This window comes from Aegilops tauschii, chromosome 2 (genome assembly GCF_002575655.3).
Source record: "Aegilops tauschii subsp. strangulata cultivar AL8/78 chromosome 2, Aet v6.0, whole genome shotgun sequence".
NCBI classification, from domain to species: domain Eukaryota; kingdom Viridiplantae; phylum Streptophyta; class Magnoliopsida; order Poales; family Poaceae; genus Aegilops; species Aegilops tauschii.
Genome location: NC_053036.3, coordinates 610272910 through 610286612, shown reverse-complemented (window position 1 = coordinate 610286612; position 13703 = coordinate 610272910). Strand labels below are relative to the sequence as shown.

At 44.7% G+C, this 13703-nt stretch overlaps 1 protein-coding gene across 1 annotated transcript; it reads right to left on the bottom strand.

The window, feature by feature from the left end:
• Nucleotides 1-737: 737 nt before the first annotated feature.
• LOC109782248 (uncharacterized) lies at nucleotides 738-13326 on the bottom strand. The gene is made up of 8 exons (XM_040399996.3): nucleotides 12867-13326; nucleotides 12724-12778; nucleotides 10609-10723; nucleotides 2425-2545; nucleotides 1970-2029; nucleotides 1599-1878; nucleotides 1165-1494; nucleotides 738-1098 (listed from the first exon to the last, which is right to left on the bottom strand). Exons 2-8 carry the CDS (start codon nucleotides 12731-12733, stop codon nucleotides 920-922), a joined length of 1095 nt encoding a protein of 364 aa, XP_040255930.1. The 5' UTR covers nucleotides 12734-12778; nucleotides 12867-13326; the 3' UTR covers nucleotides 738-919.
• Between the last annotated feature and the right edge of the window lie 377 nt (nucleotides 13327-13703).

Genomic DNA, 13703 nt, shown 5'->3' with positions numbered 1-13703 from the left:
GCACATATACGTTGTGCCCTCAAAAAAAAAACAGAATGGGTGAAAAACCGACTGTTACCCAAATGAAAATCAACTAGCTTTTCAAAACTTCTTTTTTATAGAAGGCCCAGGCGAATTACATTACTGACTAGCATTACAACACTCCTTGGAGGAGGCACCTGAGCGAACTTGGGACATCAGCAACAGTAACACTGTCCTCAAATCTCCTAGAGTAAGCAGCTAGTTCATGGGCCATTCTGTTACACAGCCTCTTGACTGCAGTGATGGAACCTCCCTAAAACTCTCCATTAGAACTAGCTTTTTAATAGACACTTAGCATCCGATTTTTTTTAAAATATCTATTTATGTCAAGGGAACAATTATAATAAAGAGAGCAGCCAATGTGGGGAAAAACCACTCACAACCGGCAACACCACCTAAGAAACTCCAACTGCAGATTTTATATTCGGAGCCAAGCTTATTGGGCAACCGGCTGGCATCCTGCGAAAGCTCTCTGGCAGTCGACAAGGAGGGAGGCGTTTGACAAGCTTTTTAGTAGAACAAGCCCGCCAGGACAGGGAGGAGACCTAGAGGACTTGTTCCATCGTCATATCTATCATACCGTAGTAGTTCACTATGAGTCTATGACACACTTCAACTATTCAGAAGAAAACTTCCTAGGGCTTATCCAGAAAAATACATAATAACATCATTGAGCACCAAATCTTAAGATACATGCAGCAATGCCAGTTGGTACATAGTAATACATCATTGTACACATCAAGAATTCTGTTCTGCAGATATTGGGAGTAACTGGTCCAAAAGGAAAAGGAAACAAGAATCCATGTCTTGGTGTCTGGCTTGTACTTCCGAATACACCAATCTAAGATAAATCATTCAGAATGTTGTCTGGGACAAGGCTACGCTTTCATCATTGACTTTAGTTGCGAGGCCTGCTACCTGAGCCATTGTTGTATCTAGAGTAATATGTGGAGCTAGAGCGAGAGAAACCTTTCGATCTTTCAAAACCATAAAGATCGTTCCCGGACCTTGGGTGCGACATGGGAGGCCACACATGACCAGAAGCAGAACCACTAGGTGGCCTCAAGTGTAGTGAACCTGTAATAGCATAGTCAGTCTCATGCCATTCGCTAAACATCCAATGTTGCTAGTCAGGAGAAATACCATTGTTGTTTACATGACCAGTTGAGGGCCTCAAATATCCTGGTGCAAAATTGGGAGGACGATGGGAAATGAAACCTTGGTCTCTTGCGCAAGGAGCATGCGAGTGAAAGACGCCTTGACATTCTGGGGCATGAGGAGGATGTCGAGGATGTAACCCTTGACCTGGTAGTCCAGGAGGAGGATGCCGAGCATGAAAGTCATGACTTATTAGTCCAGGAGGAGGGTATGGACGATATGCACCTTGCTCTGCTAGTACCAGAGGAGGACGCCGAAAATATATGCCATCATCTACTGTAACATGAAGAGGGTGAACAGGGTATGATCGTTGATCTGAAAGAAGAGAAGGATGATGTGCATGATCAGCAACTACCAGAGGAGGACAGTGAGAGAATAAGACTTCCATGTATGTGGACTAATAGATAATACAAGCTTACCATATATCACTTGTTGTGCTTCCACATGAGTAAACCCAATTTCTTGTATTTTATCAATGCTTATCTCTCCCTTGCTTGTGTTTACCGGTGATCCTCGGTCCCGTACAACAAAACCGATTAAAGAGTCTTGGTTTGTATGGACTGTTGACGCGCCTTTCCAGAAACCATATTTTTGAAGGACTGTTATTATCTCCTTCTGTCCGGGACATACATAAATACATGTATCATCTTCTATTGTTGCTAAACCAATTCTTTTGTTCACTTTTAACATCTTTGCAACCTGCATCAGTGTCATAAATACCTTAAATATAATATTCTGAATGTCCATACCTTACAAAGGCTGGAAATGGAAAATCAAGTGTCAACGTTACCTCCTTCATTCCCTCTAAGCCATCTTTCGAAGACTCAGCATTCAAGCAGAGGGAAATTACCTAATAGAATATTGATTGCAAGTAAATATTAGTTCAGGTTTATTTCTGTGATGTTTCATCAACTAGTAAAACTTATGATGGAAGAAAAATGACGCTACAGAACACATACTCCCTCCGTTCCAAAATATAAAGTCTTCTTAGAGATTCCAATATGGACTACATATGGAGCAAAATGAGCGAATCTACACTCTAAAATACGCTATATACATTTGTATGTAGTCCATATTAAAATCTCTAAATAGTCTTATATTTAGGAACGAAGGGAGTAGTTCTCTAGGTATGTCACATACAATTTCAAACTCATTTCAACACAATAGTAAATAATCCTATAGGGGGAGAATGTCAAATCATAAGAACAAGGATGAATCATCTATAATGTAAGAAAATAATCTTACCATTATCGACCGGTTTTGAGAGTGACGAAGATCCTTGAGGAATTTTTTAAAATCCCCCCATTTCACTCTTCTTTCGATTTCTATGGTTTTCGGCCAGACAATATCTTGAATTTTTTCCCCACTGCAAAAAGAACACATGGATATCTTATAATAAGAAACAACATGGTTCGAACATCCACCATTCACAACAACTAAATATTTATTTCTCAATCTAAGAAACAGGTATATTCCTACTGTATGATTACGGTGGAAACAAATAAATACACTATGCACATCAGATTATCATTAAATCTGATCAACTCAAGACATGTGTTGTCGTACAAAGACAAATTATATTAATTCTAACTTGCAGAAAGCAATTAAAGCACCATATATATATCAATTTTGTTATGCTTCAGACCTTCACTAAGAAAATGGTACAAATGTTATCTATGTAGGCAAAGATATTGATAGCAAGGTAAATGTCTTGCCAAATGAGGTCTTGCATGTAGGCCCAAGTCATGTGGCGTAGAGGTACTTCATCTGAGAGTATATATATTCTTCAACAAGCAGAACATCCCTTGGATGAACTTCATCTAGCAAGCTCATTACTCTGACATGTCTGCCTCCACAACACTTTGGCAGATGCTGCTCCTTTTGGTGGAGAGATTGTATGTCTCCATGGGACCAATTTCAGCCTTTGGCTAAATGTGATGTTGGGAGAGGTGATACTGTTAGGTTTTGGTAGGACACATGGTATATCTGATCATACTATGCAATCTAAATCCCCCCCCCCCAGTTGCACTATTTTACTATTGATGAGGAGACCACCATTCAGAAGGCCTTAACCTATGAATCTATATGTGACATGTTTCACCCTCCCCTGTCTTCTATGGCATCCTCCCAATGCAACAACCTTGTCATTATTCATGATCAATTGAGCTACTTTGATGATGATGGTTCCTAGAAACTCACTGCGGGCAAGGGTCTTTAGCAACGAAGTTTTTTGTTGCTGGAAAAAAAAGACCCTTGCCCACAAAACTTTCCAGCAACAAAGTTACAAGAATACAACCAATCATGATCCTTATCCCACCCCTATGTCCTGGATATGGAAGCCATATTGTGAATGTAAACATAGGCTGTTTTCTCACTCCTACTTGATAGGCTCTATAACAGAGTTACAGAGATCTTTTGGGGAAGGACTGCAACACTTATTTTTTGGATGTGATTTGGCCAAAACTTTTGGTGGATGTTGAACCAGGAGTGGAATTTGGACATGCAACTCATGGATATGTTAGAAGAAGTAAACACAGTAGCCAAGACAAATGCTTCTTTGAGATGGTTATTCTTGTATTCTGGAGCTAATGGAATCACAGTAACATGATCATATTTGATGGTGACACACCTAACATTCATGAATGTTTTAGGATGTTCAAAGAATACTTTGCTAAGGATACGTATAGAGCAAAACCTAGCCTCAAAGAGGGAATGCAATAGTACTTAGATACTTTGTAAGGTAGCTCTGGCTGCCCACCCTCCATTGTACATTTTCCATCAAACAATTTCTAGAAGGGCAGTAGTGTCTTCCCTACTATTTTCCACTTAAAAATGGTACAAGGAATAATTGAGCAGGAAAAAGAAATGAACAGAAGTCCACATATACATACGGAAATATACACTATCTGATGACCAGTATAAAAAATCTTTAAACCCTGAAATGTTTATATGCAAACTCGTGTTACATACAAAAAATAGAATCATATGTAGTGGAGATGTTGCAACAACGAAATGTTTCAACCCCGAAATAATTAACATGTTACAACTACCTTCTGTAATTCATACAATAATATGACGAAAGGCTCGTTTTGTTGGAGTTTGACTCGTTTGACCTCATTGGCCTCTCGCTATCAAATTCCTTTTTGACATTATGCCCCATTAGTACCAATAGAAAATGTATGTTTTGTCCCTGTACTATTATGAAAGTGATGCCTAAAGGACCAAAACCATCTCACGTCCTACAGTTGAAGGCTTCAACACCTATTATGTAAGGAAATGGAGATTTGACTGGATTGAGTAGTAAAGCAGTTACATAACTTAGAAGCACGGTGCAAACTTCTACCAATCAACATCCTAGTAAGGAACTAAGGATATATATTGGGCTGAGTGTATGTGCGGGGGTGTGTGTATGGGTTTGGCCCAAAGGCCCGCCCTTGTGTATATCTAGTCATACTTGTGGGCTGTAGCTAGAGAGCAAGAGAGTGTTCCAGATTTTTTACCAAAGAGACAACATGGTATCAGACCCAGGTTACGGCTGAAGCCATCGCCGGAGGCGAGAGGAAAGGTGGTGCTCGTAGCTGCGGGTGAGGAAGGTTCTGGCGCTAGTGGAGCTTCCTGGAGTGAGGGGGAAATCACATGGGAGAAGCTGCAACAGAGCCATGGCCTGTAGCAGAGAGGAACTGGTCTGGAGCAAGGGGAAGAGAAGCGCTGCTGGTGGTGGACTAGAGCGGAGAGAAGAGGTGCCTGCGGCCAGGAGAATGGGGCAACGCAGCAGGTCGGCATTGAAGCTTGTGGTGTGCAATCTGGGACTGGGGCCCTTTCTTGTGGCTCATGCAGGTACTGTAGGTCATGGGTGCTGGGGGCAGCAACAGGAGGCAGAGGTGTGGCTGCTCGAAATCGAAAGCTTCAGCCAAGACGGCTGCCAGCAGCGCGTGCAAGTAGAAGGATCTGCAGGCCTGCGGTGTTGGTTTGTGCTGGTGAAAGGAGAGCTGGGTGAAGCCTTACGGCTACTATCACCTGGAGGTGAGTTAATTGCTCAAAACCATCACATTTGTGGCTAGGGTACTCCAAAACTACGGAATTTGCCGAAAACTACAAAAAACCACCAACACTGCGGCAAGTGAGTAACAAATCACACTGATTTAATATTGAGCCGTGTCTACCAGGAAAACTGACAGGTGGGACCCGTCTGTCTGGGCTGATGTGGCGAAGACTAGTCCTAGTCAAAGTTTGACTGCTGAGGTGGACGGCAGTCCCACTTGTCTGCCTCACACCTCCTTCCTCAAATTTCTCACTCCCTCCCCTTCTAACCAGCTCCACCGGCGGCTAAGGCCGAGCTGAAGGAGGGGTGCCCTCCGGCAAGCTCCGCCGCCTCGCGCTCGCCTCCCCGGCAAGCCCCACCCCGCGCCCGCCTTATCCCGCGGCTGAGTGCCCGTCTCGACGCGAGGATCAAGCCCACCCCGCGCCTGTCGGCCTCCCCCGCGCTTGCGGTGTCGTCTCCCCTGCGCTCGACCTTTCTCCGGCATCGCCCTACGAGCTCCCGCCGGCACCAGCTCCCGGATCCACCCTGCAAGGCGGCATCGCGGTGACTGACCACCTGGCACCTGTTAGGGATGGCGGGCTGGCTGTGCCTCGACCTTGATGGAGCGGGCGCGCAGGGGATCGGCCTCGCCGGAGCTAGCAGGGGCGCGGGCAGGCGGGGGCTCGGCCTCGCCGCAGGGAGGAAGGGGCACGGGCACGCAGGGGCTTACCCTCGCCGGAGCGAGTAGGGGCGTGGGCACGCGAGGGTTCGGCCTCGCCGGAGCGGTCAGGGGCAGGGGGGAGAGGGGGCTCGGCCACGCCGGAGCATGCTGGAGCGCGGGGGTTCGACCTCGCCGGAGCTAGCAGGGTCAGCCGCCGCTGGTGTTCCTCCACCGCTCATGTTGGAAGGGAGGAGAGGAGATAAGAGAAGGAGAGGAGAGCTGACAGGTGGGACCCCCAGTCCACCTCAGTTGGTCAAAGATCGACTAGGATTAGTCTTGCCCACATCAGCGGTCCCAACCATCAGGTTTGCTGTTAGACACGCTCAATTTCGAATCAATGCGATTTGTTATCCACTTGGCGCAGAAGTGGTGGTCTTTTGTGATTTTTGACGAAAGCGGTAGTTTTGGAGCACCCTAGCCACAAATGTGGTGGTTTTGAGCAATTAACTCCCTGGAGCTGGTGCAGTGAGTACTGTAGCAAGAAGCAGAGAAGAGGTGTGTTGCTGGAATCTGTTAGTGGAGAGAAGGAGCTGTTTTTTCCGCTGGTTGCTGAAAGAAGGCAAAGGAGAACTTCTAGGAGGTGTGGTTGGTGTTTGTGACAGGTGGATTTTTAACCTGCTTTTTAACTGTTGTTGCTCAAGTAAAGTGCAAGAGAAGATACAATAGAGCAGAAGAGAAGAGGCTCTTGGTGCTTTTCAGTTACATTGAACAATGGGGGGAAATCAAAGAATTAAGAAGCTACATGAAAAATCCACTCATTTGTTTGAGGAAAAAATGGCAATCTAACTTTGAGTGCAAAAGGATCAAGTAAGATGCTTAAACCCTCAGTGGGGGAGTTAGAGAAATTGAGACGGGCAAAGAGGACTGCAGAAATTCCAAACCAAAGTGGAAAAACAACAGTTCTAGGCAATCTTGTTAATCTTGCTCATATTGGCAAAGGTACCTCAAATAAAACTTCTTGTTCCAACTGGATACTAGACTCCTGGAGCATTAGCACATGTCACAGGAAGGTGGAGTGAGTTTGAATCATATGCTCCACATCCACCTATGCATAAAAAGATTATTCAAGTCGTTGATGGAACTTATCGTTCTATCAAATGGATCGGCACTGTGAAATACACTTCGTGTATCACATTGTCTTCGGTCTTATGTGTTCCATCATTTCCTGTTAGTTTGGTGTCTATAAGCTCCTTGGTTGATGCCAGTTTAAACAGCAGATTTCAATGCCTATCGAAGTGGACTCATCTAAGAGTGAGCCCTGTATCATAGGTGATGATTCATTGAATTTGCCTATTGCCTCAAGGAAAGAACCACAAGCTAAAGCAGGAAAGAACCACAAGCTAAAGCAGGAAAGCCTCCTGGAAGGTGCAATTTTGAGCATGATGTTGCAAGCTATGTGGCATATGACTCACTGTCGCCAGGGTATAGAGCTTTAATTGCTTCATTACAATCTGTTGTGATCCCAAGGGAATATAGGATCCAAAGTGGTATGAGGCCATGATGGAGGTAATGAAAGCTCTTCAGAAGAACAAGACATGGTATCTTGTTTCTCTTCCAGCAGGAAGATACTTGCTAGTGGGTGTATACCGTGAAGCAAACCCTGGAAGGGAAAGTAGAACGGTACAAGGTAAGACTAGTGGCAAGGGGCTAAGGTCAAACTTATGGGATTGGCTATGATGAAACCTTTGCACCCGTTGGAAAGATGACTACAATAATAGCTCTTATTTCTTGTGTTGTTAGCTCTGGTTGGCCATTGCATCAGTTGGATGTCAAGAATGCATTCTTGCATGGAGATCTTCAGGAAGAAGTTTATATGGAGATTCTACCTGACTTTGGTAGTCCAAGCACCACGGACAAGGTGTGCCAATTGAAGAAGTCTGTATGGTCTCAAGCAATCACCGATTGGTTTGATAGATTCCGACGAGCCATATGCAGTATGGGTTATAAACAGTGTCATGGGGATCATATTGTGTCCTATACTCCTATAGGCATTCAGAGAGTCATATTACCGTCCTTGCAGTTAATGTGGATGGTATTGTTATCACTGGAGACGATAATGTAGAGATAAGTCGGCTGAAGGTGATGTTGAGAAAAGAATTCGAGATTAAGGATCTAGGTCAACTCAAGTATTTTTTGGGAATTGAGATTGCAAGCTCTGCTAAAGGAATAGTTCTCGCTCTAAGAAAATATGTATTGGATCTACTCACTGAGACAAGTATGTTGGGTGCCGAGCTGCGTCAAACTCCGATTGAGCAAAACCATCAGCTATGTGCACAGTCAGGAGATCCGGTCGAGAGAGCTACCAACGGGTTGTCAGCCGACTCATCTATTTGTGCCACACCAGACCTGACATATCCTATGCTGTGAGTGGTGAGCCGCTACATGCATGACCCAAGAAGTGGGCATTTAGAGGCAGCACATAGAATTGCGCTATCTAAAATGGAGTCATGGAAGAGGCCTATGGTTCAAAGGCAATGGACACTTGAATGTAGAGGGGTATTGTGATGCTGATTGGGCTAATTGCCTTGATAATAGAAGATCAACTTCTTGATATTGTGTTTTTGTTGGAGGGAACCTTGTGTCATGGAGAAAGAAGCAATCCATTGTGTCTAGACCGACAACTGAAGCAGAGTACATGGCCATGACAGTAGGCCTTACTAAGATGTTGTGACCAAGCAATCTCCTGTCAGAACTGAAAAGAACTCTCCTGTCAACATAGCCAACAACCCAGTCCAGCATGATAGAACGAAGCATGTGGAGATTGATCGTTTCTATATTAAACATAAGTTAGATGAGGGTATAATATAATTAATTAATTAAATTGAATAATATAAAAGGGAGGATCCTTTCTTGGTTCTCTGTCCGTTCATTTTGGTATGTCGCGCCATCGCTGCATTGGGCCTTCTTCGGCCTACCCCATCCACATGCACACCTAAGTACCTGGATTGGCCCCAAAAAAGTCAGGACCTAGACTCGGAGAACTCTGCATCCATCGTTGCCTTCGACCCACCCCTCCCTTCTAAATATTGGCTCACGAGGGAGCGGATCCCATGGAGGCAGAGGAGGAACTGATGGAGCCACCGGACAAGGAGGTCAATCCCACGGGACGCTTCATATGGATCACGAGAGGCCGAGGTAGCTTCATACAGAGCACGAGGCCAAGGTAACACCCGCGTACAAATCTAGCTACCTAAGCAGCTAGCTGGATCGACAGATCGATTGAGGCGCTTGTGAGCTAAGCAGACAGATTGATTGAGGCACCTGCTTGATGACATGAGCCACTGATGCAAGCCAGCGCCTTCTCCATTGCACATGGCAGCCGCCACGACATCTGCAGTATCCAGATCCAAGCAGACGCTCATCGCCACCGTTGTAGGGCAAGACTTCGTCGAATGTGTTGCGGAAAGGTCAGTACCCAGGCACACACTATCGCGTGTGCTGCCTAGCCAGGACGCTGTCGGCGGTGCAGAGGAGGCTCTATGCAGGAGGAATCGGCAATCCCGTCGCGATGGGGGCATGGGCAGGAGATGAAGGAGATGAGCTCGATTGAGGGGAAGGGAATATGACGGGAGACTGGGGAGCGCGCAAGCCTCACCTCGTGGCAGGGGTGCACAGCGAGCGCGTCGACGACGGGCTCACACGGTTGCACATTTGGGGCGCCGTTGTCCTGCCCTGCTCACTCCCGGCGCCTGCGTCAAGTCAAGGAGGAGGAGGTTACCAGCCGCCATCGCGCCGGTGGCACAAGCCTCTTGCGGCGGAGGTCAAGGTGGATAGAAACAACAACGAGGTTGACTGATGGAGTTCATTGATAATGTTTAAATTTCACAATCTGCTTTTGATCTGTCATCGGCGATTTTAAAATTCTATTAAAACTTCACTTTCGACTCTTGGTCCACCATGCATGTTCTTGAGTAAGCATGAGGCGGTGTGTTTTACTCTGCATATATGATAGTTGATTAAGTTGTGTCTCACGGTGTTTGTTCTGTCGCTAGAGGATATCGAAAAGAGGGAGGGATTGATAAAGAATGTTGAGCCACTCTTTTGTAGGTGGTGTCAATGGCGGTCAATTTATGAGTTATGAATTCTCTCTGGGAACAAAGAAACAAAGCCATTCAGATGATACATGCTCCCAGCAGTAGTGAATTAATTATGGACCAATTGGTAGAACAGATCATTGTAAGTGGTACAACATACAAGTTCATGCTTATAATTCAAACATTTACTGAATGGATGCATGCCTCTCTGCATATATGATTAAAGGGCATATTGCTTCTTCAGTCTCATTTCAGTATATAAGGCATGCCTAAATTTTAATAATACTCCTTTTTGCTCTCATTTATCTGTTGTCTTTTAAGATTGAATATGTTTTTCACTCATACCTAAGACACTAATAGAAGGAAGCCACATCAATTTAGAAGCTACTATTGTGGTTAATAGTTCAATGACAATTTTTTGCTCCGTGCTCCATGATATTTAAGCTACTATTGTAACAAATCGAAAGATGTTTTAGCAAAACACCAATTTGGTAAGTGCAAAACAACAATCATTTTTACATGTATAAGGTTGTCTGTTATCGAAACAAAATATGTTACTTGTCTAAAGACAGAACAATGAGACATCATACTAAATCAATGGTAAGAATGATGTAAAAAAATCATTTGAAAGCATAATCATGGTACTTATTTACCTTCTAAAGAAAGCGAGCACAAACACCGCGATGCTCTTAAGTTGGATCACACCATCCCATAGACTTGTACGGGCTGACGGAGATATGCGACCAATGACTGACTTCATATCATCGTCTGAAAAATGATTGCATTAGAAATATAATGTGTTGTTTTACATTCTTGTAAATCATGTTTAGTACCTAATAAATGTCGCACCATATTTATATTTCACTCTATCACTAGGAATCACCTAGAGGTAATATATAGCCATATTACTTTAATCAACCTTCTGATAGGCTAAAGGTGCCTTTGTCTAGTTCTGACATCTCGCATGTCTCTTTGGTACAACCACTGTTAGATCCTATTTGGTTTCAAATTATTTGGAGGTCAACAGAGACTCAAATTTGCATAGCAATGCATGTTCTATTCACTTCATCTTAATTTTGGAACCGGATAACTTTGATCCGACCATTGCATCATGTGGTTACCTTCAAAGTAGAGGGAAAAGGGTTTAAATTCTAAAGTTTTTAACCAGCCAATCTTGTGAGGTTAAACTTTAGAGTAATTCAGAGAATAAAAAAGAGGATTGAGTTTTATAGTCAAGATTCACCTAGATGACACTCATTGACCCTCACAACAAAGAAGTGCAAAAAAAGGTTTCAATTCTAAAGTTTGTAACCAACAATCTTGTGAGGCCAAATTTTTTAGTAATTCATGGAAGAAATACGTAGATTGAGTTTTATAATCAAGATTAACCTAGATGAGGTACCTTGGATGTGACAACAAAGAAAGTCATCATAGAACAGTATTGTGCCCACTGCTAAATAAGGTCCAGAATTTTATTTAGTCTTAATGTATAATCTGGAAGGTATTGTTTGTCCAAGATTTTCATCCTTTACACAAGTGTATGATAACATGTTCTTACTTGCATCTCTTGTTTCGCTACAAAATACTCCCCATGTCCCATAATGTAAGATGTTTTTACAAGCTAACATAATTTGCAAAAACATCTTACATTGTGGGACGGAAGGAGTATGTTACTGTCAGTGTGTTTAAAATCTCAACCATGTTTGGTAACTGGCTGAGTTGGTTAGATTCTTTGTGGTGGAACCAGTCCACCCGGGTTCCAAGTCCTAGATTTGGCACTGGTGCCCACATTTTCCCGGATTGATTCCAGGCTTTTTGGTGCTTTCTTTCAATGGTAGCATGCTCGTCAACTATGAGATGCATGAGGCGACTTCGACAATCTCAAGATCTACCGGCTCAGTCTCTCAGAGGTGCTCACAGCGACAGGGTGTGAGTGCTTGCATTTATAGGGGTGAGTGTGCGTGTGTGTTTCCGAGGGCCTTCGTTTGTACTATGTTTGTAAAAAAAATCTTAATCCTATTTTGCATTCGATCTATTCGTTTCTATTACACATGCGCAGGTTATGGACTTATGGTAGCATTTTATTTAGAAACATGGCATGCCCTATTATTTGTCTTGGATAACAACTAGCCTTGAAAACTGGTTAAGTCATTTAGGAACATGTTGATTCTCAATAACGTACTCTGATTGTGAAACCTACTACCAAACATTCTGGTTTGTTGTTTCAGCATTTGTCGAAGCTTCCTCTTGCAAGCAATGAAATTTTTTATACTTCATAAGTTTACCTACATAGCACCTTAATTGCTCATCATTCATTTTGAAAAGAACATAATCCCAATAATGAAATTGCATCTGTTGTTAATCCTACTAAATCACATGCATATGCTGAAACAACATGTAGGTGCCTAGGCAGCTTTGATCTAAATGATGAGCAACTAAGGTACTATGTGTGTGCTAAGTGTATGAACATATTTGAGACCTACAAGTGATGGTTGATGGGCAGTGGCGACCCCCCCCCCCCCTTGGTCACTGCTAAATAAGGTCCAGAATTTTATTTAGTCTTAATGTATAATCTGGAAAGTATTGTTTGGCCAAGTTTTTCAAATATGGAAAGAAATATGTATCTAAATTAGGAAAATCATCACAAATAAAAGGTTGCAATTGTAGATATAAAATGAAATCAGAAAAGAAAGACTATTTATAAGCCATCAGCAAAAATAAGATCAAAAAAATGATGGCAATTGGGGCATAGGAGTTGAAAGGAGTACCATTGCCCATGATGTCGAAGTAGAAGTTACTAGACAGCCAACCAATGAGAAGGAACTGCGATGCAAACAATTGAAGTTTAATTTAAGAGTAGGAAAAATTCGAGGCTTGTGTATTTCAATTTCCAAAATGAAGATGCATTAACCCCAAGGTTTTCGCTAGCGCTGGCCGGCAGGATTGTGGGGCAGCGGCGGCGGCCAAGGTAGAGGGTCACAGGCCAGAAGGATTGTGGGGCGGCGCGGGCCGGCAAGATTGTGGGGCGGCGGCGACAGCGGCCAAGGGAGAGGGTAGCAGGCCGGAAGGATTGTGGGGCGGCGCGGGCCGGCAAGATTGTGGGGCGGCGACGGCGGCCAAGGGAGAGGGTCGCAGACCGGAAGGATTGTGGGGCGGCGCGGGCCGACAGGATTGTGGGGCGGCGCCGCCGGCCAAGGGAGAGGGTCGCAGGGCAGAAGGATTGTGGGGCGGCGCGGGCCGGCAGGATTCTGGGGCGGCGGCGCCGGCCAAGGGAGAGGGTCGCGGCGAGGGGGGGGGACAGGCGCGGGCCGGCAAGATCGTGGGGCGGGCGGGCGGCGGCGCCGGCCAAGGAAGAGGGTCGCGGGGGGGAGGGGGACAGGCGCGGGCCGGCAAGATCGTGGGGCGAGCGGGCGGCGGCGCCGGCCAAGGGAGAGGGTCGCGGGGGGGGGGGGGGGCAGGCGCGGGCCGGCAAGATCGTGGGGCGGGCGGGCGGCGGCGGCCAAGGGAGAAGGTCACAGGATAGGTTTGTTGGGGGGGGACTAGCCGATCTAGGTTTCAGTGGGTATTCAGCAAGCAAATAGAAAAAAAACAGTGATTCGTCAACATAGGAATTTTTGCATCCCAACTCTAAAAGATAAAATATGCCCAACAAGGTTAACTACATGCAGTTTGTAACTAGAATTTATTGAACTTCCCCTATGACAGTGCATAAACAACGTTCCTCTCGAGCTGTGGGCAGGCTCAATAT